The sequence below is a fragment of the Pteropus alecto genome, unplaced genomic scaffold (genome assembly GCF_000325575.1).
Source record: "Pteropus alecto unplaced genomic scaffold, ASM32557v1 scaffold113, whole genome shotgun sequence".
In the NCBI taxonomy this organism is placed as follows: Eukaryota; Metazoa; Chordata; class Mammalia; order Chiroptera; family Pteropodidae; genus Pteropus; species Pteropus alecto.
This window is the reverse complement of record NW_006433949.1, coordinates 3678089-3704797: the sequence shown is the minus strand read 5'-3', so window position 1 is coordinate 3704797 and position 26709 is coordinate 3678089. Positions and strand designations below refer to the sequence as shown.

Sequence of the window (26709 nt, the reverse complement as noted above, 5' to 3'; positions counted from 1 at the left end):
TTTTCTGTTTTTCTAAGTTTTGAAGCATCATTTCCAGATCAGAAATAAATGTGTCCAGTTTTGTCTCCATGTGACCTTGAGCAAACTCCTTAACCTCTGCTTGGAGTTTAACGGGGACAGACTGTTCCTGCGCATCAGCGAGTGCTCGTTCCCCCCAGTGAGAAGTGGGGAGAAGGAAGTCGAGTGCACAGGCACGACGGAGGGAGTAACTTTTTGTTCCTGCTAAGTTGAACAAGAACAAAATGTGACTTTATTTTTTTAAAACTATTTAAAATTCCTAGCGTATTACACAAACAGTCCTATAAGTTAGGTTATGAAATGTATACATTCCCTGTTCCCACAGATGCACCCAGTTCGTTTTCTCCTCTCCAGTGTTTCTCGTCATCCTGCCCCCATTCTCTTACCGTTCTCATGCAGACTCACCGCCTCGCCCAGCAGTAGCTTTCATGAGCATCACCCCCTCCTGCCCTCAAGTCAACCACCACGCCAGTGCCGGTCCAGTAGGAAACAGCCTTTTCCCCACACCACGTGAACCTTCAGTGCGGTTTCCTGTTTTCTATTAAATCTCTGCCTACTTTTCAGTGCCCTCCATAATTCAGTCCTTCCTCCTAACCAAGCCTTTGCCCATTCATCTCCAGAATGTCCCATTTGCTTCAGCCAGGCCATCGTCCTCAGTGGCACCCTGCAAATATACCTGGCTTCACATCCTCATTCAAGGTGCCCCTTAGAATTCTCTCCTCCAAAGTTCCGTTCAGGTTTCTCTTCCGTGGAGTTTCTCTGGCAGCTGCAACACCCGCAGATTTTCTTCACCTCAGAACTAAGACAGCCGCGTAGAGTACTGCACTGGATTGTGTCGTTTCTGTTTCATGTGTGTACAGGCCGTTTCTCCAACTAGTCCCTGGTTTTCTTGTGTTCCTTGTCCTCATGTACAATCACTGGGTCCTCCACAGTGCCTAGTGCAGATTCTTGTTCATTGTGTGAACATCTTCCATTGTCCAGAACGAAATGAAAAGTTTGTTGCAGTTCATTAAAATCTCACCACCATGCTGGAACCTTCTCATGTGCATCCTGGAATTGACAGCCATCCTGTCTCGTTTATTGCATGGTCAAGAATAGTTTGACAAACTTTATTTTCCATAGCTCGTTTATGAAAATACTTCTTTTTCATCTTTCAAATATAAAGGAATTTTGTCATTTTCGAGTAAGCCGTTGAGATAGCGCTGCAGGTGTTGGGTAGCCGTCGAAGGTGTTTAAGTAGCTGAGTGAGTGGAAGTCGACCCCAGGGTTTTGATCCCTGGTGACCGACTAGATAATCCGATAGCACTGATGAAGTTGGGCATCACTGGGCATCATGGCGACAGGATGGATGGCGTGGACTTTGAAGTGTGGCCTAAATTCCTTCCGCTGACAGGTGGAGGAGCTCGGTCCCAAAGAGGAGGCCTCGGAGCCAGTCTTTGGCTGGTGGCAAAACCGAGACTAGGATCCAGGTCTCTTGACACCCGTTCAGTTGCTGTCAGCTACTTGGGGTATGGGTAGGGGGTCAAGACTGAGCTGGTTTGAGACCACTTGCATTTAAAATGACTCAGGCTTCCCAAGTGAAAATGTCCTGTAGCCGGGTGATCAAATTAGCTCTTGAGTCTGGTTAAAAACATTACCTAAGGCAGTGAAGAGTGGAGGTTTTCAAGAGATAATGTCTCCAGTGTATTTCATACAGCGTTTTAGCTTCAGACTCCCTGAGTGTAACTGTTTACCTAATTTGAAAGTAGAGTTATCGTCAAAATCCATTTACTGACTCATCTTTGATAGGTAAAAATTTGTTGAAATGGTGTATCTGTCCTTGAGAGCTCTCAATTATTTTTTTAAGTTAAAGAACTGTCATCTAACATTAAGTTTTCAGAGTCATTGGGTTTTAAACCATAAAAGAACTAGAAGTAGCTTGAAAAGATCTCCTTTATGGCATTTATTTTTCCTCGTAATAGAATATGGAAATACGCCATGTCTCACAGTTTTTTGAGTCTGAGAGAGATTTGGTTTATTAAAAACAAAAAAGTCACGTTTAAGCTTCTTTGTCACGAGAATGTTTCTTGTTCCTTCCCAGCATCTTGGCAGGCAGGCCTGGAGTCCAGGATACAAAGCTTATCTGGTGGGATGGTGTAGAAACCTATGGCCCAGCTGTCCAGTGTAAATGACAAACTAACAAGCAAAGGGTAAAAATAGGCGTTTACTCACTAATTCTTGTTCATGCTCAGGTGCCGTGTATATTGACCAGTACTGCAATCCTCTCTCCGAAATCAGCCTCAAAGACATCCATGCCCAAATTGACAGCATCGTGGAGCTTGTATGCAAAACCCTCCGGGGCATCAACAGTCGCCACCCCAGCTTGGCCTTCAAGGCAGGTATGGAGTTGTTTTGGATTCAGCTGTTTTTGCAAAAGGAAACCTCGAGTGATTGGTTATTAGGAAATTCTGCAGTGTGTGCCCATTATGTCACAAAAAAAGCCATTAATGACACAACCACATGTTCACCTGTATTATGTGAAACTTAAATACATATTTTGTTCTCCATCCTGGATCGCTAACACCTGGTGAATGTCGTCAGTGCATGACCAGCATCTGCATGTTATGGGGACACTGGTCACAACCTTACTTGCGCTCGTGTCCTCAGAGGAGATCTCTGTTTCAGGTGGATCCTCCATGATAATGGAGATAGAACTCCAGAGCCAGGTGCTGGACGCCATGAACTATGTCCTTTATGACCAGCTGAAGTTCAAGGGGAATCGAATGGATTACTATAATGCCCTAAACTTATACATGCACCAGGTAAATGTGGGTATATTAAAAATAATAATAAATAGATGTTTAAGCTCATTCTTGTTAAATTATACAGTTTTTGAAGGTAAGTACTTTATTTTCTTGGTCTCAATGCCCAGTGAAACTCATTTTGCCACCAGTATAAAGATATTGCTGTGGATTTAGCTATTTCATCATGGCGTGTCCTCTATCTAAAAACCCTTGAGAAAGGAAGTCAAAGATGTAGTGACAGAAAGAAATATAATTATGAGAGGTGAACACAGTGTAAATATATATGCCTTACTGTTAAAGTATATAGCTGAAACTTACTGGATTTCGTTAACCAATGTCACCATGAAAAATTTTTAATTAAAAAATAATAAAATAAAAAATAAAACAACTGTATTAAAGCAAAAATAAAAATAAAACCTTTGAGATAAATTCCTGATTAGAAATAGGTGTTTCTCTGACTCAGTCTGGTCTCTGTGTAGCTCATGAACACTAACTTAGGAGACTAATCCAGTCTTTCTTTTTGCACTGGCCTGTAGGAAGGTTGGAGGAAATCTGTGACCAGCTGTGTCATCGATGTTTATTTTTTATGTGTTTCTTATTTGGCTCCATTTTCATATCTATTCTGTCGCTCTGTATGGTACTTATATCTTACACACTTACCTTGAAATGGCCTTAAATTCTTTCTGGAAGGAGGGCCTAAATCACAGGTCTGCAAGCTTTTTCTGTAAATGGCCAGAGAGTAAATTATTTTGCCTCTTTAAACCATGTGCTCTCTGTCCTGACTGCCCAGTTTTACCATTGCAGCGGGAAAAGAGGCACAGACAGTACGAAAACAAATAATCGTGACTGTTCCAATAAAACTTCACGTGCAGACATGAAAATTTAGATTTGATATAGTTTTCATGTGTCACAAACTAGTATTCTTTTGAATGTTTTTTTTAAACATTAAAAAATGTTAAAAACTTCTTACACAGGCTGTACAAAAACAGGTAGTGGGCCAGACTGTAATTTGCAGACCCCTGGTCTAAATGAATAAAATACTCATCCACTTAAGCCTCTGCAGCTAGCCGCATCATGCCTGATACACAGTAGGTGCCTCAGGAAAACGAGTACTGGAGTTATGAGCACCGCGGTGCATTTAGTACGCTGAACATTTTTTCTCCTTTAGGTTTTGATCCGCAGAACAGGAATCCCAATCAGCATGTCTCTGCTCTACATGACAGTTGCCCGGAAGTTGGGGGTCCCCCTGGAACCTGTCAACTTCCCAAGTCACTTCTTACTAAGGTGGTGCCAAGGCGCAGAAGGGTGAGCCATCTATGATGTTGTGATCCGTCCTGAGAATTCATTCCCCCTGTGTCGAGAGGGAGTGTAACTGGGCTGAGGTTAATAGAGGACGAGGGCGGTGATGGGGCTGTTTTGCTTCTTGACTGTATCCATGTCCGTATCTGGCTGTGGGAGAAGGGCAGTCTGGATGTTTCTGTATCTTTTCTTACAACTGCATGTGAATCCACAGTTATCTCAAAGTAAGTTTAATTTTAAAGGATAGAACTAGAAGTTCAAGGGCTTATGTGGATCTCAAAGTCTCTTTGTTCCAAAGCTGATCAGATCAGAGAGTTCTTAAAGAAAATCGTTCTTTCCAGTCTTCCATAAAATCTCCCCCTCTCTCCCTCCCCACTCAAGAGAGGGAGGAGGGGAGGAGGAGAGGAGGGGAGGAGGGGAGGGAGGGAGAGAATGGGGCAGAGAGAACAGGATAACCAAGTTCTTCATTGATGTGCAAAGCAAATATTCATGTTCTTATCATCGGTGGCACTCCTTTTAGGCAAGGTTGGTGACAGATGTGCATTTTGTGGACCAGGTTAATGAGCTCTGCTTCGTTCTCTTTTTTTAAGCCTGGTGTTCTGTTGGGCATAAATCTTTTCAGCTACGGTCTAGCTTTTGGGGGAAAAAAAAGTTCAGCAAATAGGAAGAAATATCTTCTACTTCCTGATGACTAGCTCTGATACTCTGGTGAAATGATAAGTATAATGGAAAGTATTTGAGCTTTGAAGTCACATTGGGTTCAGACCTTGGCTTCCTCTGAGCCTCTGTTTCTTCCTCTGTAAAATGGGGCTGAAGTTTTCTTAAAGTGGTTTGGAGAGTTAAATGAGATGACTCAGTGCTTTACGTACCTGGTAGAGTTTCTGTGCATACATAGAAAAAAAGTATAACTGGCCTCTGTATTTTTATCTCCTAGTTTGAGAAATAAAACATATATATAGTTTGAGCTTCCTGGATATTCTTCCTTATCCCTCCTCTCCAGAGGTAACCACCAGTTTAGCAGTTTTTTATAATTTTATATATTTTTTCTTTGAATAATATGTACAGGCTTCCCTTTTCGCAGATATAATCTGTTCCTAAAAATGCATTCAATGGTTCTTTTTTGGATAGAAGGCACCCATTTTCCACTATTTTAAATTGGAAAAATGGTTTTTTAGCCCATTCTCTCTCCCTGAATAACCCAACCAATTTCCTCAAATATCTCAAATATTTTTAAATGCTGATATAATAATTTACAAAAGATTTCTGCATAATATAAAGCCTTTAAAACACCAAGTACCATATTACTTATCTCAGTTTTTCCTACTCAGGCTACAGTGAACATACCCTACAGTGCACATGAGCAAAGAAATTGTTCATGAGCACCCAGGCCCCTGGCCAAAACGGACATTGAGACCCATGAAGGGCTGGCCCCTCGGGGGAGGGCAGGGAAGGGCGGGAGAGTGCTCAGCTCTAACCAGCAGCCAGGCCGCAGGTGCTTCCTCTGCTCCTCTTGGCTTACCTGTGCCCGCACCAAGACCATGTTGTTTATTCACTATACCTTTCCCAGTGGGCCTCATACCTCGTAGGTGAGACCCCCGTCGAGTTCTTCAAATTGCCTTGGCTGTCTTTAGCCTTTTCTCTAGCACGGATTGAGAGTCAGTTCATCGGTCCCTTTAAAACCCCGTGTGGGTATCAACTGGCACCAGCGCTTACTTGGATTGGATTCATCAGTTAACATGAGGAGTATTGCAGTCTTTCAGTGAACATATCTCCCCACATTTAAGTCATTTTTAATATTATTAAAAAGACTTTATCATTTCCTTCATCAAGCTCTTTGACGTCTTGTTAGATTTATTCCTACGTACCTTGATCCTATTAGTAATTTTTGGCAAATGGTAATTTTTAAAAATTAGTTTTCTAAGTATCGACATTGTACAGGGATATGGTTGATATTTACATATAGGTCAGGTATTCAGCACCTTTGCTAAATAAACAATTAGTGCTAATAATCGACACGTCAGCTCTTTTGGTTTTTCTCTGTAGACAGTCATGTTGTCTATGAATCGTTTTTGTTTCTTCTTTCTATCCTCACTGTGTTTGTTTCTTTTACTTATTCTGCTGGCTGGGTCCTTTTGTTGGAGGTTGAATAGAAACAGTGATAGCAGGCTCCTTTGCCTGAGTATGACGGTAAATGGAATCCTTTTAAAATTTCACCTCAAGCATGGTGTTTGGGGACAGTAGGTTTCATTGGGATTATCAAAGCTGCCTTCTAAATTCCTGGTTTGCTAAGGTTTTATTAATAACAAGGCAGTAGATTTTTTTCCTAAAATTTATTTTTTGTATCTACTAATAGGATCATGTGGTTTTCCTTCTGTGCTAAAATAGATTTTTTAATGTTTAACTCTCCTTTCATTCTTGGCATACATCTAACTTAATCATATGGATTCTTTTAAATACACTGCTGCATTTGATTTGCTCATATTTTGTTTAGGATTTTTGCCTGTAAACTGGTGCGTGTGTATACGTGTGATTCTCTTAGACTCATGAAAAGAGTTGCAGAGCATTTCTTGTTTCTGGAACATTTATATAAGTCTTCTAAAGGAAGGCTATTAATATGACTCGAGGAAGAAGTCTGCCTGGGCTTTTTAGCAGCTCAACAAAAAATCTCTTACGTGACTTGCAGTGGGCATAAGATCAAAGTGAAGCAGTTGCTCAAGAAAAGAAATACAACTATTCCTGGAACAAAGATCCACCTAAATGCCTCAGGAGTCCTCGTAGCGTGTACTTGGTAATGCAGTGAGAACTTGCTCCCTGCGACTGCCTCCCACTGCTCTGTCAGCGCAGGCCACCACCTTGTACAGCAGCGCGGGTGGGGGAGTGGTGTGATCCAGTCCCAGTCCGGGGACACCATGCTCTGTGGTCTGGAGCAGCTGCCCACCCTGAGGCCATGTGTGGGCTCAGCAGGTCTGTGACGACCTGAATGTGTCTGCAGAACTGTGGGCAGAACGCTGATGGGGCAGGGTGTCTAACTTCCATCATAGCCTCCAGGGGCCCGGGGTCCACAGACGCTAACTGTTGCTGATCTGTGGGATCAGCCAAACTTCTGATATTCCTGGCATTGTGTTTTAGGAGTATTCCCCCAGAAAAACTGTATCAGATGGCATACATCAGTTTCTTAATCTTAAACATCGGCGTACTGTGGTCTTAACAGTAGAGCATGTGAAGGGTCAGATTTAAACTTTGGACAAGGCCTCGATATTTTAAGTAGAAGTGCGGCGTTAACGTTCCATCTCTGATTTGAGCTACTTAGAGGGGTTGAAATGCAGACCTGCTTAGCTCTGACTTGAGCTTTGGCTGACTCCACGCGTTCTTTGGGTAGGGCCAACCTGGACATCTTCGACTACATCTACATCGATGCTTTCGGGAAAGGCAGGCAGCTGACAGTGAAAGAATGTGAATACCTGATCGGCCAGCACGTGACTGCAGCACTGTACGGGGTGGTCAACGTGAAGAAGGTGCTCCAGCGAATGGTGGGAAACCTTTTAAGCCTGGGAAAGCGGTAAGGTTTTCGTGGTTTTCCAGTACTTCTGCAGAGTGCATGTGTTTGAAGGCTTGAATCGCCTCGCAGAGAATGTTATTTAACAAGCCTCCCTGTGATACAGCAAAGCAGTGATTGCTGTTTAGCACAGTTGGGATGTCTGCAGCTGTCACCCACCATGGAAAAAAACTGGTTCCTGTGACATAATGCTCTCCAGATTTAAGATGTGCTAAGTGAGTTTCTTTGAAATCTCTGCAGTGGACGTGGACAAGTTATCTTTATAAATACCAAAAGCATTCTTTAGTAACAAGAATATTTTAGTCTCGTAAAGATTTTCTTTCGGGGCAGGATGTTCTCATGTTCAAGTGCTTTGTCATCTTTTAATTTATACCTTGTTATCACTTAGATAAGAAAGCAAGACAAATATGAAACTTTCTTGCTCCTGAGTCAAAGGAAATTTGGCTGATAGGGAAAATAGAAAGTTGTACATTGTAATAATAATTTTCTGCCTGATGGCAGAATTCTTTTTTTTATAGACTTTTAGAGCAGTTTTAGGTTCACAGTAAAACTGAGCAGAAAGTAGAGATTTCCCACACACCCCTTGCTTCCAAGCACACATAGCCTCCCCACGGTCAACATCTGCACCAAAATGGTACATTGGTTAGGGTCAGCGAATCCGCATTGACACATCATTATCACCCGAAGTCCATAGTTACAACTCATCTGTTCAGGTTCACTCCTGGTGTTATACATTCTACATATAGATAATTCTTAACAACATGTATCCACCATTATAGTATCACAGGACCTTTTTACTGCCCTAAAAGTCCTCAGTGCTCCACGTATTCAGAATTCGTTTATAATTATGTACAGTGTTAGTGAGGTGACTCCGTAGTGAAAATACTTAGGATTTTAGCACAGTGCCCATCACCGAAGTGGGTTACAGAATTTATATTTCTTGTATATTTTTCTTATTAAGACCATTGTAACTATTTGCTGAACAGAGAGCAAATATTAGAGTCAAAACATGTGGGATTTGTGCCAATTATTTCTAAAACTCAGGCTTGATAAAAGAGGGTATTAAGAAGCACACAGGGCGAGACTGAGGTTTCTCTCCCCCGCTAGGGAAGGCATCGACCAGTCATACCAGCTCCTGCGAGACTCACTGGACCTGTATCTGGCAATGTACCCGGACCAGGTGCAGCTCCTCCTCCTCCAAGCCAGGCTCTACTTCCACCTGGGAATCTGGCCAGAGAAGGTAATTATTTTACTTTGATGCTTCGCACTTGCCTTAGAGAGGGAAATCCTAGCTTGAAAGGCGGCTCTTACAGGTTTATCATTCCATCAGCGTGGGAGATAAACACAAATCCATGCAAAGTCTCCCAGTCTTGACCCATCAATCAGATTTTTTTGTCTCTTTTTATTCTAACTAAAGACCCGTTATAATACCAGTTGCCCATTATCTGTGTGGTCAGTGCCTTAAATACCCAGAACCACAGGGCCTCTGCCCTGCCACTCGCCCACTGATGCCCCAAAGATGTGTTTCCTCAGAGTCACCCCAGCTCAGCAAGGGAAAGCAAAACTTTAAACGCTCATCCTCCAGCTGCACTGTTAGCAGCTAAACTGATCGTACAAAAACACCCCGTTTGACGTAGGAAAATTAAATCTTAGATCTGCTCAGGGCCAGCTGCTGGACTGGTTAAGGACTGGTTATGTCTTTGAAAACCACGTGGATTTCTCAGCTTGATTCCTCAGTTTTGTAACGGCAGCTGTGGCCAGCAGCACGCACTTTCGGAAGGCCACAGTGTTGGGGGTCAGAATGCTCCACAGCCAGCTGTGGGGACGGCAGCTGGTTCCGTCCAGTCGCGCATTACAGTGCGGGAGCAGCTGCATGCTTCCGTCATGCCCTCGCCTTTCCGTGGGACTCTGTTCACAATCCACTTTGTGTGGTGAGGGAGTCGAAGTCTGAGTTCTCATAGGGACACCGCCATAAAGTCCTCTGCTCATGTTGTTCGCGGCGAAATCTTCCTTGAGGAAGAAAATCGTCTAAATGACTTGGCACTGCTTAGATTTAAATTGTCACATTTACTTACAACTTCAAAGATCTAAAATAATTCTAAGAAAGGACACATTAGTAGGAAAATCTCTAGACTCCTATCTTAAGAAAAGATAGAACCTGTGGCCCAGGTAATAAAGGCATGTATTTGGTCTAATAGTTATGGGAAATCTAGACTCCACCAAAGTCACCACCTGCTTCCTAGGACCCTATTGTCCAGGATTTAATAGCTTATTTCTGTTTTTTTCAGTGTGTTTATTTTTGAGACTAGGATATTCATAATTACTTCCTATTACTTTTTACTTTAGTTAAGGAATCAAATGATAATTTGTAAAATACAGAGATCCTTTCAAAGCAGAGTTCTTTATAAGTAAATTCTGTACTCAAGTTGCACGTCAGCCTTAGAAGGGGGCAGTAACACTTCCTTTGTGGGGGAAATTCCGCAGAGGCTCAGGCGTCCTGGGCCTTAAGCACTTGGTTTAGTGCTCATATACTGCTTATGGGGAATTACTTTGGGATCTTCAGAGTGACCAAGACTGTCTCTCTGCCAAGCAAGTGTCACTAAAACTAGTTCCAGATTTGTGACATGCAAAACATCTGAGCTCATGACAGCCGTTCATTTGCTGCTGGCATAGACGCTCCCCCCATTCAGAGGTCGGGAATGAAAAGTGGCTCATTCCCAGAGAGTTGGGGACTCCCCCCGTAAACGTGCACCCTAGCCAGGGGACCGACACTCAAGACGTGAAGGCTCCCCATGAGGAGGGATCTGGGGGGTACAAGGTGATTAGAAAAGGCCCTTCTCTGGAGGAGCGGTTTGAGGTGGATTTTGAAGGATGGGAGGGAGACTGTTTCAGAAGGCAGAAAAGTAGGTTCCTCCTGTGGCGGAACGGAGATGGGAAAGCTCGGTGTGTGCAGGGGCTAGCTGAACAGGCGTCTGGATCCGTGTACGTGTACATGTGCATGTGCATAAATGTGTGTGGCGGGGGGAGCATTTTTCGGGGCGTGAGATCAGTTTGCGGAGGGCTGGGAATCCACTTGACCTTATTAGGAATACAGGAAACGTTCCCAAGCTGGGAAGACCAGAAGGTCAGCTTGTTTTCAACAGAATTAAATCAGGAAGAGCTGAGATAAACAAGTCTACTTGGTCACTGTCTCAGTAATCCTGGGTTGTTGTGGCCGTGATGGAAATAGAGTATGGAATGGGCACATTTTAAAGTCACTAACACTTACTGGACACCTGTTTCCAGCCCTATGGGGTGCATACTGAGTTTTTGCCATTTTGCAAATAATGAAAGTGAGGCTCTGAGAAGTTGGGTAACTCGCCGAGGTCTCCCGCACAGCTGTGGGTGGCGCCCCAGCACACCCACACACCTTGCCCCCCAAGACAGTAGGCTAAGGCACGGTCGTGTCCTAAGACAGCCCCCTGCCGCTGCCAGACCTGCATCCCTGCTTTGAGCTGGAGTTCTCTCTCTCTCCTTCCTCTGCTTTTCACTGTTCGCAAAGATCTCCCTCCTGTTTTCTGAGGCAAACCCAGCTGTGCCCTGGGCCCGACTCGTTTGCCTTTTCGTGGATGGCTACGTTCTCCTTTATTTCTCCTCACACATCTTCAGCTCCCTGTTTCTGCTGTCAGCATTGAGCATGCTCAGATCTCTCTCACCTTTGGGGAAAGAACAAGCAGCTCTCCCGTGACAGCCCTGCCGGCACTTCCCCCGCTGCCTCCTTATCTCCCCCCGCACACGGTGATGATCCTTGCTCTCTGGCCATACGCGCACGTGCGACCAGGCCATGGCCACCTGCCTCGCCTCCCACGCACTCCTCGGAGCGTGGGGACCCGTTTCCACCCCTCCCCCTTGAGAGCCGCTCTCGCCAGAGAAGCCAGTGACCGCCTTTGGATAAACGTTCTCTTTGTTGCCTGATCCAGCAGGTACTTGTCTTCCCTCACCTGTCTTGATCACTGGGGCCATGCACCGCTCAGTACACTCTGTCCCCTCCACCCTGTGGTTCCTGGGCCCCAGGCTTTCACTAGTTCTTGTCCTCTGACTCCTTTAAAGGCTCCGCCCCATAGGTAGTTTCTAGACTTTTCACTCCGCGCCTTTCCCCTAGGTGGTGTCACCTGTTATCCCCATCTGTAGTTTGACAGATCCCAAGACCTCTCTCCTGCTTGGACTCCGGGTTCCAGACCAGCTTACCTAGATGTCCCCTGCACATCTGTACATGGCTCTGTCGCCTGGATTATTGCATAGGCCTTTTGCGTGGTTTCTTTCCTCTACTCTCAGACCCCAAATTTGAACCCGTTTTATACACTGTTGCCAGAGTAATCGTAATAAAATGTCAATTATGTCCTTTCACTGCTCAGACCCCTCCGAGTGGCTCCCCCACCGCCTTGAAGGGTCGCGCTCGTGCTCGGGGGTGAGCTCTCGGTGCTCGGGCCCTCCCTGCCCGAGCTTTCTCAGCTCCCACAGGTGCCCCTTCTGCGCTCGTCCTCCACTCGTCCTGTTCTTTGCGTCAGCCCTTTGCACGTGCTGCATCTCTGCCTAGAACACTGCTCCTGCCCCTCAGCTCCGTCTGCCGGCTCACTTCCGCCGAGCCGCCAGCTTTCATTTCTGCCTCTGCAGCCCCTTCCCTGGCCCGGCCCTTGCACGCGAGGTCAGGCCTCCCGTCGGGCTGGCCCTGTGCTGCCCTTCGCAGAGCCGCTCCCCAGGGCGTCGTAGCTGCTCGTTTGACCCTTGTGTGCCGCTAGACTGTGCTCCTCACGGACGAGGACCTTAGCCGTTTTGTTCCTTACTGCGACGGTCCCCCTTGCTCTCCACACAGGTCCTGCCACACGGTAGGTGTTCAGAAATTTTTATTTGAATGAAGGAAAAATGACAGAACTTCATTGGCTGTAAATAAGGGAAAGGCTCAGAGGGGATATCCAGATTTCCCAACAACTATCGGGCCACACGAGAAGCGGGTGTGTGGAGAACAGACCTGTTTCAGGGTGGGAGAAAGTATTCAGTTTGGGGTCTGTTGAATTTGCTAGGACCGGGAGCCCAGTGCTCCTGTCCTAGAACGTTTGGCAGGGGATCCAGCATCAGCATCTGCTAGCTGAAGCCCTGAAATTAGAAGAGCCCACAGTCAGGGGGACAGCCAGAGGATGGAGCCAAGTGCTTCAGAGAGAGCTTCAGGGAAACTTCGGGTAAGGGGACAGCAGGGGCCGCACACTACAGCCAGGGGACCCGAGGCAGCCTGGTTTTATGAACAAGCTTTATTTGCACACAGCCACACCCGTGGCTTGTTGTCTCTGGCTGCTTTCCTGCTACAGCAGCTGAGGGGAGTAGTTGACTCAGAGACCATCTGGCTCACAAAGCCAGAAATGTTTACCCTCCGGCCCTTCACGGGAAGAGTTTGCAAGTCGTGGGTGATAGACCGACCACCTCTTTCAAGAGCTCTGCCTCCAAAGTGCGGACTCGGGATTCTAGGCCTAGACACTGGTTCGGACACATCGTGGCGCCCAGCCATCAGCACTGTCTTTCAGGAGTGTTCAAGGTTCACGGCACCGTCTCTTCTCCATTTGTACACTCCCTTCCCCCATCATCCACACATCGAACCCCCTGAAGGGGGTGATTATCCCTGAAGCTTCTTCCTCCTCTGGTACTCAGCTCTAGACGTCCTTTGAAGGTAGGAGGGGCCTTTAGGTAAGGAAGGGAAGGGTGTGCAGGATGTGACAGACACGGAGTTTGTAGTAACTGGTCGGAACTGCATGGGGGAAATGTCAGGATCACACCACGCAAGCCTAGTAAGTAGGAGCTTACTGTTAAACCGGATGCTTTTAGCTATAAAAGATAAAGGTTGTTTGTGTCCTTCAGGTTGAAAGTCCTCCATTAGAGCAGGGAGGTGGACGGGGCCTGGCTCTCAGCTGACAGGTTGAAGCTGCGTTTGAGGCACTTTGTGTCATACCATTCTGTTTTTATGTGTTTGAAAATTTTCATAACAGCTAATTAAAAGACTCCTATTCTTGCTTTGCTGTGCTGGTGGTAAAACCTAGGAGTTAGAATTAGCCCCAGGCCCCAACCTCACTCCAACAGCTTCCTAATCCCATGGCTTCAGGCAAGTTTCTTACCTTCACCAAGCCTGTTCCTCTTCTTGTTGCTAACTTTCAAGTTGGGAGCGTTACCTGAAGTAAAAGTGACGGGCTTGGCGTAGTGACCAATAGTTAAGTGTTCAGTAAGCATAGAGATCCTGCAAATGTCAGTCTGGAAGGCAAGATCGGGTTCTAGAGTAATAGTATCTTACATTGCATAAAACTAGTTTTCACCAACACACTGACAGGTTCAAAACATAATAGGAAGTAGGGCTGTTATTAATCATCATTTGATAAGCGAGTAAAGGAATTCAAAGGTAAAAGCAGCGAGTTTGACAGATCTGGGACTAGAATCCAGGTTGCTCTGTCTTAGGGCTCGGCAAATAGAAAGGGGTCCCGTTTCCAGAGGAGACCCTCTGCTAGCGGCTGCCCTGCCGTGGCGTGTGTGTTTGCGTTTCCGTGCACGTGCTGCCTTCCTTAGAATTTGTGTTTTCTGTAGAGACGCTGGGCACAGTAGAAAGAATATAACCTTGAGTTCTGCTCCTACCAGCTGACGCATAAATCCCACAGAGGTGGTTTCTCCGTGCCTTGTTGAATACAGAATTCCATTCAGAGTTAAAATAACGGAAAGGCCAGTGAGGTTTCAGGGCCCTGGTCCGCCTGTCCTAATTCTTAAAGCATAATTAACATCAGAAAGTAAGCTCGTTTGCACCCCTTCCGGGCTCCTTGGACCTCGTCTCTTCTCCCTTCTGCAGCGGTGAGGCAGCTCTGTCAGACGTCCTCCTGATCTCTGATGAAGCAGCTTAGCGTTTATTCTTCCTTCCATTTCCTGAGTGGCAGGTTAAAATTGTTTCCTTTCTGTGTATAAAAAATAGAACCCCTCTACTTCTTCACTTAAATAATGTAGCCGTAATGTTTGTACTCTTTAGAAACAACCAACAGACTGACCTTTTCTTAAGAACATTCTAGAAGGCAGAAATCAATACTACTTTCTAAATTAAACTTTCTTGGCTCAGAAAAGAAAAAAAAACAGAACCCCACACTGACCGAGAAGATAAGACCTTTCGAGGGGCAGACCCTCGCCTCCTCACCTCTGGCCAATCCCGGACCACCGCATACCCAGAGGATTCCTTTACATTCTGAAGTCCGATGCCTGGGGTCGGTTCCCAGTCTCAGAAGCCCGTGCGCCGCCTCCAGGCTTACGCACGCAGCACGGCCCGGGCAGAGTCCCGTGGGTCTCAGCGACCTGGGCCGTCAGCACAGCCGCCCGCCTTGCCGACCTTCGTTAGATTAGGTAGGGCTAAATCCCGTGCGGGGAAAACGAAAAGGCCTAAATAAAAATAGTATCACCTAGTCTTTCTGTCTTGTCCTGAAGGTGCTTGACATCCTCCAGCACATCCAGACCCTAGACCCCGGGCAGCACGGGGCGGTGGGCTATCTGGTGCAGCACACGCTAGAGCACATTGAGCGCAAGAAGGAGGACGTGGGCGTGGAGGTGAAGCTCCGCTCCCACGAGAAGCACAGAGACGTCTGCTACTCCATCGGGCTCATTATGAAGCATAAGAGGTGAGTGCCCCCGGCCTCTGCCCACGCACGGCTGCAGAGGACACCCGAGGGCCGGGGAGCAGCACCTCTCAGGAGCAGCAGTGACACGCTCGAAGGGGACCAACTCCAGGGGCAGCTAAGCGCTCACCGCAGGAAGGACCGACTCTTTACTAACCTTTTTGTTTTTAAGAAGGGGCTCGCTTTCCTGACGGGAGGTCGCCTAGTGCTTTCAGTGACCGTTAGGTGTCTGACCCTTTCGTTTGTGGGAAGATGGAAGCAGTCGTCAGCAGAGTTTTTCTCTCCTTTCTTCATTGTCCTTACTCTCCTTTGTCTCCACGTCCACGTCCTTGAATCCGAGTGTGGGCTGGGCTTTGCTGGGCGGCGGGCTATGCTCATGGGCGAGTCACTAGACGGAAACTGTCCACGGTGGCGGTGCTGAGTCACACCCCACCGGCAGGCGGGGAACCGAGGGCTCCTATTCTCACCACCGTGTGTTGGTGCCAAACCTTTAAAAATGGCACTTTTGTAGTAAAGGGCAAATGATATTTCATTGTGACTTTCATTTGCATTTCCCCGATTACTACGCAGATTCAGGTTCTTGTCATGAGTTTACTGGCCATTTAAATTTCCTTTTATTGAGTGCTTCAGTTTTTCGCTTCTTAGTCATTTTGCTGATGCAAATTCTTTTTCTGTATACTAGTCTCTGTACGCACATATGTTGCAAATGTCTTTTCCCAGGTTTTGGCCAGTGTTTTTTTTTTTTTTCTTTTGTCGCATTCTATTTTTTATTTATTATGGGAATTTCAAACATATATAAGAGTAGAAAGATTAGGGCAGTGAACCAGGTGATGTTCCCATATCAGCTTCAACGGTTATCATGCTAGGGTCAGTCTTCACTGTTTCCTCCCCAGCCCGCCCCCTCCTCCCTCTTTCCTGGAAGCAAATACCAGATGTCATTTCATCTGTAACTATTACACTGTGTATCTCTCAAAGGTAAGGCCTCTCTTTTCTTTGTTAAAAATACATTTACCATTCTGTCATCATATTTTAAGAAAAAATATAAACAATTCCTTAACCTCGTCAAATACCTAATCAGAGTTCGTGGGTCCCCCGTTGTCCTTTATATAGTCTGTTGGAATCAGGATCCTTTAATGCTGTCAGAGTGATCGATCCTTGCCTTTATGGTTTGTATTTTTAGTACTTAAGAAATCATTTGCTATCCCAAATCACAAAGGTAGTTTTAAAAGTTCTGCATTTTACATTCGGGTCTCTGTTCTACTAAGAACTAATTTTGTGTATTGTCATCAGCCCTGGGTCCTGATACCTTTTTCCAGTTTGATAACCAGTTGTCTCATTACTCTGTTGAAGAGTTCATTCTTTTTCAACTAACGTGTTACATTGATAATAAGAGGTGTTTATAAAGAGAGGCAGGGTATCCTGAAGAACGATTCAATATGGAGTAAAAGCAGGTAAATTTGTAAGAATGGGATCTTAAGTAAAGCCAAGCCACTTACACATTTCATGGTTGCCAGGATCCCAGGGAATTGATTTGCCATTGCTCTTATGTTAACTAGGTATGGCTATAACTGTGTGATCTATGGCTGGGACCCCACCTGCATGATGGGACATGAATGGATTCGAAACATGAATGTCCACAGCCTGCCTCATGGCCATCATCAGCCTTTCTATAATGTTCTGGTGGAGGACGGTTCTTGCAGATACGCAGCCCAAGGTAAGTAGCTAGTTTTTGTCTTTACTTTTAATGACATGTTGCCATGTTTGAAGCACACATTTGAGCACTCAGATCCTGTGTGCACAAAATACTGATTTCCCGTGGCTAACCTCATTAGGGCTGATACTCAGCTGGGGCTGGTGCGGCCATGCCTCGGGTGAAATGGTCACTGTCCTGAGTCTTCCCCTCCATTACCACCACAGCTAGGACCCTGTTCCAGTGCTGCTGCTGACCTTTGTTCTGATTGGCTATTGCCTTTGCCAATCTAGTTGCTTTTCAGGCATTGCCATTGGCTCCTTCCAGGTTGGAAGAGTCAGCTTGCGCTCTGCCCATACCACCTGCTTGGGGAAGCCACCCTAGCACCCTCTAGCCTCTTGAGACTGGCAGCCATCTCTGTTCCCCTGGAGACACCACTGTGGGAACTGCAGTCTACAGCAGTGGCTCTAAGAGCACAGGTGCTTGGTAGGTGGGGCCACTGCCGGCCCTGACAGGTGCCTCCCAGGGCATTCTTGAGACAGAGACAAATGGAGCCTATGGAAGCAGGTTAGAGGCAAGAAACGCCTTCAGTGTGAATTTCCCATTTCTGTTCCTCCATTTCATGGGATGAGTTCGTTGTATGCCTGCTGTCAGGGCATTCACACCATTCAGTTTATTACTAAAAATGAACACAAATGCTAATGTAATACTACTCTGTGACAGGCAGCATTCTAATGTATATTAACTCCATTTGAGAACGCCAGTTTCCATCATCATCATCATCCTCATTGTACACATAAAGAAACTGAATTTTTCACTTACAGGGTGTGTATTTGAACCCAGGCAGCTTAGCAAAGAAGCAAAGAACCTTATCCGTAACCATCTGCTGTACCTTTTTTGTGTCTGACCTAAACTTCAGGTTTGACCTAACTCAATATTCTATTCTGGTAAATGCATTAATAGAAATATTAGCTATATAAAAATCTCAAGTATCTAAAAGACTAGAAAAAATTTCACATTAATCACTGTTAATTCATCAGAAGGTGAGAGGATCCTACACGCTAAGAAATTCTGTTTATTGAGCTTACAGGTTGCTTCGGTCTCTCTGAGTGTAACAGGGAAGTTACAGTAGGGGCTTGATGTGTGCCCCGTGTCAGACAAAGGTGCTGACATGATTTTATTTAACTTTTAAAGCTCTGACAAAATAATCATACTAATAATTTCTAAATAGTGTGCTTTAGAAATTATTGCCTGATTCATGGGCTCTTTGTACCCCCACTAATCACTCGGTAAGCACGTCACACTGCATATTATAAGGTACATTACAAGAGTAAAGGGGTCGTCTTGTCTGCACTGTGGGCCAGTTCTGTGGCTTCACCCAGCACAGTCATTGCCCGTTATATAGGGCCGACCTTAAGACTTAAAATACTTGAGTTTCTAGAAACATGTATGTTAGCTTTAAAATGGGCTTTTTAGAATTGCTAAAGTGATACTTGGCTTTGTGTGTTCTGAATTCGTCCGGTGTCCGTGTTGAAGATTCAGGAATTCGTCTTATTGACTCATATCAAGTAAACATGCAGTGTAAAGTTTAGAGTCATAATATTGCAATGACTTCGTAAAAAAGTTTAATACCCATTTTTCAGTTTTACATTCTCTAAAACAGATTGAACTAAGCGGTTGGGGATAATGTCAGCAAATTACCTTTCTTAATTTTAAATTCTGAGACTTTTAGGAAACTCTCAGAACTGAGCACTGGTCGTACTCTGTGGTAGCGTCCACGTTCTCTGCTGGTGGTGCTGTCGGCCCCGGCCCTGCTTCCTGGGCGTCTGTTGCATGCCAGCCAGGCGCTGGGCCGTGAGGTGCAGAGGCGAAGCCCCACGGAAGGCTCTCCCAGAGAGGCTGACATGACACATGGCACTTCTCGGGGCCCTCTCACGCTGTGGTGCTCCCCCAGGTCGTCTGCATACACATGTTCAGGCATGTGCGGCCACTCAGAGCCACTCTCTGGGCCACGCCTGCCTCCTTAAAGCCCCCTGGGCATCCACACATCTTCACCTGGCTCAGATGTTCTTAACTGAACTCACCATGCCGCTCCGTGTGCCCACCGTCGCCTGCTCCGGCTGCTGCATTGAATGGTACCACCTGGACACCATCTCTTCTCTGTCCCTCCTCCTTATCATATGTCCAGTTAGTCAACAGGTCACACCGATTCCATCTCCTAAATGTCTCTTGCTCATATTTCCATGTACTCATTTCCATTTCTGTCACCCTGCCCCTCTCCATGCCCCAAATACTTTTTGCCTAAGTGGCACCAACTTCCTAACTGGCACCTGCCTCCAGTCTTGCCCCGCAAAGGGCATTTCCTTAGCAACAGCTAGAGGATCTTCCACCTGCTGCTTCAGCCGCTGGTCGGAAGTGTTTTACTGGCAGAGCAGACTCCTTCTAGCCCAGAAGTGACCTAGACTCTCTCTCACCACCTCTTCTCTGTTCTCACCCTGTCGTACTCTAGACAGATGCAACTTTCTTGTTCCTCGAGATCGTCATTCTCACAGGTCCTCACGCAGGCAATTACCCTTACACACAGGCTCTCCCCCCCAACCCCCAAGCTTTGGGTCATGCTTCAGGTTTACTGTCACCCCTGCCCTTCCCCTGCTGCCCTTGGACTGGGTTGTTTGTCCCTGCTCTGCATTCCCTGAGCGCCTGCCCTTCTGAGTCATCACGCCTTCCTCTCCCGTATCTCCCGTGTAACATTCGGGTTCTCGCGCTCTACATGAGCTCTGGGGGTGCGGAACTGGGTCGGCTCGCTCTCCGATGAGTCCCTGGCACCCGGGGGCCATCTCCAGACTCCCAGTTAGCCACGCACATCGGGCTAGGGGAAGGCATCCCTGTCCGAGAGCGGTTTGTAACAAGTGCAGACAAGGAGGCGAATGCAGATAGTGTGATCGAAGGCTGACTTTAACAGCTTTGGATTAAGAACGTTTCCAGTATATGAAACAGTTTAAACCGCATAGCAATACCCCATACACACCCCACGAGAGTCAACAGTTAGCATTTACCGTATTTGTTTGGTTTACAGATAGAGGTTTTAATTTTTTGCTGACATCCATGACCTAAATAATCATGCATGTTCCAAGAATAAGGACATCTCTCTGCATAACCAGTTACATCATCACACCTAAGAAATAAAAATTATTTTTTAGTTTCTTATATTCAGTCAGTATTCAAATTTCCCAGTTGTCACAAGAATCACTTTTATAGGGGTGTGTGTGTGTGTTAAATCCCTGTCCAGTCAGGATTTAAGCACTGCATTTGGTGGTTCTGCCTCTTTAGTCTCTTACTGAAGAACAGTTTCTCATTCCTCTTCCCCACCCCCTTTTTTACAATACTTTGACTTTTTGAAGAGTTCAGGCCAGGTGTCTTGTAAATTGTCTTAACATTCTAGGTTTGTCTTAATGTTTCCTTGTCTGTGTGTTGTCTGTAAACTGGAAGTAAGTCTGAAGCTTGATCAGATCAGGTTGGTATTTTTGGCTGGAATACCTATTATCAGATGCTGTGTTTGTCACAGTTGCATCTCATCCAGAGGCCTGTGGCGTTCGATGTCCCACTGTTAGTGAGGCGGATTTTGGTTGCTTGGCAAAGATACCGACTCGCTGTAAGGGACAGTTTTCCCTTTGCCGTTAACGAGAAGTCCATGGAGCCGTGCTGTGGCGCCGTGTGCATATCCTCTCCTCCAGCAACTTTCATCCTTATGCCGGTTTTAGCATCTATTGAATCTCCTCACCTAAGTTATCTATGAGAATTGCCGAGCAGTGACTCTCTGCCGCGGTTATTCCCTCCACTTGTGTGAACCAGAGCTTCCGTCCCCCTCCTTCCTCCCCTTCCCTCTTCTCTCTCTCTGCCGTCCTTCCTCCTCCCTCCACCTCCAGCCCTCCTTCCCCTCTTCTCCCATAGAGTCCTGGATTTTTACTTACTCAATGTGTTATAATCATTTGGAACGATGTTATGTTCAAATTAGCCCATACTTAGCCAGTGAGAGACCTTGAGAGGCTAAATTTTAAAAATGCTTATTTAAATACGTTTTTTAAAACATTTCTAGGTTAACTTATTTGCATTATTTTCTTTTTAAACTTTTTCTCGGTCTAAACTTTTAACCTTTGGCTCCATGCTCCTGGTAACCTAGGTAGAACCCATATGAATGCTCTTGTTAGTAGGTCTCCACAGAGAGCTGAAGAGTGAATTATAACTCACATGCATGCATGACATTCTCAAGGAGTTTTAGCCTGCACAGTGAAGGGAATTTTCCCCCCTATACGTGAGATTTCACCTAACTCCTCAGGGAGGGGTACACAGCATCTTGCCTATTTATCACTTTTTTCCACTAGGGGGCATGCTTTCATACTTCGTTGGCACCAGGTAGAACAGCGACTCCTGTCTCTGCTTCCCTCCATACTTCTTAGTTACTCCGGGAAATGAATATCACAGATGCTCTGAATTTCAGTCAGCTGCCCATATTGGAAGGTCAGGAATTCAGCTGTAAAAATGAAGTTCTTATGTGTGTTTTGTATATAATGATAAACAACCTCTTAGAATTCTTGGTACATGATATGCCTTCACCAAACGTTAGTTTCCTTTTTCATAATTCATCGTACACTTCCGATCAAAAGCTTCCACCATAAACGCCTCCCACACACCAGCAGTCCACGGCAGTCTGCACATGCTGGCACGTGTGTGTGGGTCCCTCACACATCAGGGCTGGAGTATAAATTTTCAACCATTGCAGAGGGTGGTTTGGCACTCTTAAATTGTGACAATCTCAAGTGCTCATTCTCGTCCCCTCAGTCCCTCCACCAGAGACACACTCACCCAAGGGGCCTGTGGTCCCTTTGTTATAAACACAAAACTGTGTCATTTATTAGGACTTGCCTGGCAAATCGGGGTGCATCTAAACCATGCATACTAAGCTGCAATTAAACCAGTGACAGGTGAATGCTTACTGTGTTTCGTATGAATAAACACATAGAACAATACCAAAGCTTCTTTAAGCACGTATAGGTATGTTTAGATACATACGTGTGTGTTCGTAGAAGGACGAGAAAGGTGCACTCACACCGATCCTGGTTTCATCTCGGGAGGCTGGAGGTGCCAGGGCAGGACAGGTGGCCCCGGAGGACTCGTCGATAGTGTTTCCATAGTTTTATGGACGTGTATTCACATGTTTTGGGGTAGTTTGAAAATTTCAAATAAAATAAGCAGACATTTTTTAGAAAATGTCAAGAGAATTGGAAAGACTTCTCAAGATTTTTCCAGGACTTTTATGTAGTCCTTTTTAATATTTTGCTCAAAAAATTTTGTAGCACTTAGCATTTTCATTCCTCTTGTGAATTTTTTAAGTCTCCTTTAGTGGATTGGCATTTATTTTCCCCTCATAACGCGTAGTTGCCAACCTCATTATCTTATTACCTCCTTTAGAAAGTTCTTTTTCAGTGATGCAGTTTTCCTGTTATGCTAGGAGCTCCTGAGCACGTGCTCGGAGCAGGTAGCTGCACTGGATTCATCCCTGTTTCTCTGTAGCAGCCAGGAGCGGGGCTGTGAGCCCCTTGTGGACTGTCCTCTCCCCTTACGTGGAATCCCCGGTAGTGTTAATCCTTACAGATGTGTGACCGTAACCCGATCTGTACCTTTCTGTCCTCCTCCCAACACTCAGATGCTCAGTATTAGCCAGCACCAAGATGCTACTTAATAATACACAGAAAGAGAGAGAGAGACGGGGGAGAGAGAAATGGTGAAGCACGTGTCTGACTTTCTTCAGAGCAGGTACTGTTGACGGTTTGGTGTAGCCGATCCTTTGTCGTGGAGGACGGGCCTGCGCGTTTGTTCAGCAGCATCCCTGGCCTCCTCTGCCCACTCGACGCCAGTAGCAGCCCCTGATCGTGACAGCCAGGAATGTCGTCACATGTTTCCGAATGTCCTGTCAGAGGCAAAACAGCCCCTGATTGAGAACCACTGCTCTTGACGAACTAGTAACAAAGCAGTTGTTCTGAACTACCCACTCGAATTCTTTTTACGAGAACTGTCTCTGTCCTGCCTACCAACGACAGGTAGCTGGTGCCTTCAGAGCAGAGACTTCTGTGTCTCGGTGGCATTCCCAGGTTCTTTGCCCTCCCTCTGGTGTGTCCGCACACCTCTGCAAGAGGATCCACCCGTGAGGCCCTCAGAGCTGACCTGGCTAAGGCACCAGGCCATGCTTTAGTCCCCCTCTGCCTCCCCAAGGATGGATACAGCCGTGACACTTCACCTGTTGGGGGAGGGGCAGCAGGGGCAGGTGAGCAGCCAGGGGCATTTTGAAACATCCACGTTTTTTTACATTTACTGAATTTTCTGATGACAACATTAGAACAATGTAACACATAGAGAAGGACATAAAACCATCTGCAGAGGTGTCGTGGTAACAGCAGAGGGAGATCGGAGTCAGCGGCCTCCCCGCTTTCCGTGCCGGGAGCCCCCGACTCCCGTTCCACAGAGCAGCGCCAGCTGCAGCCTGGCCTTCTGAGGGTGCGAGAGCCACGCGCTCTCGAGTCTGTCCCAGTGTCCCAGCCCCTCCCTCCCTGATGTCTCCTGAGGTGGCAGTCGCCCTGCCCTTGCCCAGTTCCGCAGGTGTCACTTGTGACCCGTCCCAGCTCCGGAATTGGACGGTCTGAGTTTGCATCTTGGTTGCCTCCACGGGCAGATCTTTCACTGCAGTTTGGCAGAAGTGACAAGAGCCTCTTGTGGAGTGACGCGAGCATTCTGGGAGCTGGAGCCTGGCACGTTGTAAGTGCCCAGTTGAAAATCCATCTGAAATACATTGCTATGCCGTGTAACGAAGCAACCCGAGTATGTGGCCTCCAGGTTCATTGTAATGAGCTCAAATCTTTTCACTCGCAAGTCCGTCATAGGATCTCGAAAACACGTTGCTCACTTTCCTGGCTGCCTAGTATTTTGCTGAATTAATGTGCCATCATTTATTTACACAGTGACCTGGAGTTGGATGTTTAGACTGTTTTTACTTTCTCGTTGTCATAAGGAATGCTGAGATAGCCTCCTCTTGTTTATCCTGTGCACTCTGGGGACACGGGGCCTCCAGGGAAAGGGGACCAAGCAGCCTGAGTGCATTGCAGGATGTCACGGGGTGACGTGCTGCTCTGTGGGTGAAGGAGCCCATCGGCCGGGCTTGTGCAGAGAGACTCACTCGAATTCATTCCAGCAACAGGCTGTGCAGAGTGATAGCGCGTTGACGGCAACAGGACTGCCCTGGAACACAGAGTGGGCAGGGTCTGCCTGGCCGGCTCCTTTCCGGGGCCAGGTCTTGGGGGAGGTCTGTCTCCCAGATGGGGGCCGGCGAGGAATGGTGCACAGACACCGTCCTTCCGTTGGGTCCCTGGAGGAGCTGTCTTTGAGCTGTTTTGGGGGGAGAAGCCATGTGAAAAGATTTCAGCCTTGAAAATGCCTTGCCTGCATTGTCATCTTTTTCTTTAACCATTCCATTTTAAAGGATTTTAATGGTTATTTTTTATATCTTTCTCTAGTAGCAAAGTAGAAAGCAGGGCATGGAGGTAGCGTAGTTTCCCTGTGTACAAACGTCGTAGCCCACATCCACGTCTAGAGGTTGTGTCTATAGGTACGAACCACTTGTCTGTCCCTCCTGGACCTGGCGGGCGCCCTGTGAAGTGCTCGCCTTCAGAGGCTCACAGCCAGTATTGAACGGAAGGAGCCGTGATGGAAGAGTGTGGCGTGTGTGGGAGGGCCTCATGTTAGTAGACCAGAAGGATGGCAGGTAGGAGACTTGTCACCAGATGATATAACTGCTGACAGAAACAGAGCAGGCTAGGATACCGTGTCCTGTACGTGTGGCTCTACGTTAGGTCCAAGTCGGAGACCGCGGGAGTCCTGCCGGAGCCACATCTGTTGCTCAGAGAATAGGAGAGTGCTTCTGTTCATTGTGGAGCTGTGGGGACCCCGTGCCACCCCCCTCCATCCCCCCGCCATTGCCGCTCGCTGCCTTTTTCCTGTTACTCACGCCCTTAAACATCTTCTGTCCTTCCTTTTCCTCCATCTCAAACGCGCCACTCGAAAAGGGTTGCTGGGAACTTCTCTGGATGAAAGATACTGCAGAAAAGTCTGTTTTAATGAGAATGTGCCTCTTTATCAACAGAAAACTTGGAATATAATGTGGAGCCTCAAGAAATCTCACACCCCGATGTCGGACGCTATTTCTCAGAGTTTACGGGCACTCACTACATCCCGAACGCAGAGCTAGAGCTTCGCTACCCCGAGGATCTGGAGTCTGTCTACGAGACGGTGCAGAATATTTACAGCGCGAAGAAGGAGAACGTGGAGTAAGGTCTCGTAGGGGACATTGCACCTTTGCTGCTGCTGCTATCTTCCAAGAGGAGGGTCCCCAACGACGTCTCCACGGATCCCTCTGAGTCACACCACCCGGAAAGCCACTCACCCCCCCAGGAGCGCTGGTGCCTCCTGCCGGGGTTAAATCACGTGTGCTCTCCTCCAGCTGCAAAGACAATGTTGCTCTCCGTCTACACTAGTGAATTCATTCGAAAGGCACTGTGTTCAGTGGCATGGCTTGTACACTTGTCCTGTGGTGACAGTTTGTGACATTCTGTCTTCATGAGGTCCCACTGTCGACACCTTATAATCATTCTTTTTATTCACTTTCCATTATGTCTGTCTTACATTTGTCTCATAACATTTCGTTTAGGGGACAGAAGGGGTTATACGTTTGCAGTAATTTCTTTCTGAATTCTCTGTGAAATGTGCAATCCGAAGTCAGGATTGTTTGTCTTTTTACCCTGAATTTAGCTGCTTATTCTGAGGCAGAGCTGTAAGTGATCTTGGCAGCATCTTGGAGATTGAGACACTAACAAACTAATGGTGATTTGAATCATTTACATTTATTTTTTCTAATATTTGAAACAGATTTCAGTCATTTATCTTTTTCTTTATTTGAATTAGGAGAATGACAGTTTTCTCTTCCATTTTCCTCTCTTGGATTTATGCTCCTATCTCTGTGAAGCATTAATTTTCTATTTTATTACATAAACTCCTTTGACAAAATGCATAGTAATGGCCTTGGTGATGGATTTTTCATGCTCATCTACTATTCTTCTCTTTAAAATAACTACTTCTTTTTTGTTGATTTTAAAAATCCGCTCCAGTATCATGAGTAGATCTTAAATCAGTGATGGGTTCTCTTTAGAGTAGGAAGTAAAATCTCATGTTAAAATAATTTTGCTTTTAGAAATTATACTCCATGGCTCCCAAAGACAAAATGAGGTTTCACTTTTGTAACCAGAAAAAAGAAATAATGAACCTTAAAAATGAAAAAAAAAAAAATTTCCATGTCCCCTGTCATTTCTTAGAATTACTTCAAGACCTTTTTGAATGTGGCAGGGTAGAAATAAATAAAAGATCTTTCCTTTTAAGAGTGTGTGATCAATGAGAAAGGAAACGTGAGTGTAATCTGCTTTCTCGGGTCACCGCTGCCATGAAAGCATCAGGACGAAGCCTGTTCTCAAGTCTCGCGGGAAGTTGGGCTTACGTAGGTCACACTGGCTTCTTTTCCATGCTCTTAGTAACCGCACGTCAAGGTAACCAAGTCTGTGTGTGACTCTGGAACCCCCACCATTCTCACCTGCCCGGTCT

At 46.2% G+C, this 26709-nt stretch overlaps 1 protein-coding gene across 2 annotated transcripts in view; it reads left to right on the top strand.

Annotated features, from left to right (window-relative positions):
- The window catches only part of FBXO21 (F-box protein 21), a 35009-nt gene extending 8884 nt beyond the window's left edge, over nt 1–26125 (top strand). Inside the window, exons 4-11 of one of the 2 annotated variants that reach the window (XM_006908592.3) lie at nt 2250–2396; nt 2683–2819; nt 3970–4106; nt 7480–7659; nt 8764–8896; nt 15133–15323; nt 16877–17034; nt 25202–26125. In XM_006908592.3, the coding sequence (XP_006908654.1) occupies nt 2250–2396; nt 2683–2819; nt 3970–4106; nt 7480–7659; nt 8764–8896; nt 15133–15323; nt 16877–17034; nt 25202–25389 (1271 nt within the window). In that variant the 3' untranslated portion in view covers nt 25390–26125. Of the gene's footprint in view, nt 1–2249; nt 2397–2682; nt 2820–3969; nt 4107–7479; nt 7660–8763; nt 8897–15111; nt 15324–16876; nt 17035–25201 lie in introns of both variants that reach the window. The other variant, XM_006908591.3, reaches the window with a different exon arrangement.
- Nucleotides 26126–26709: the final 584 nt, after the last annotated feature.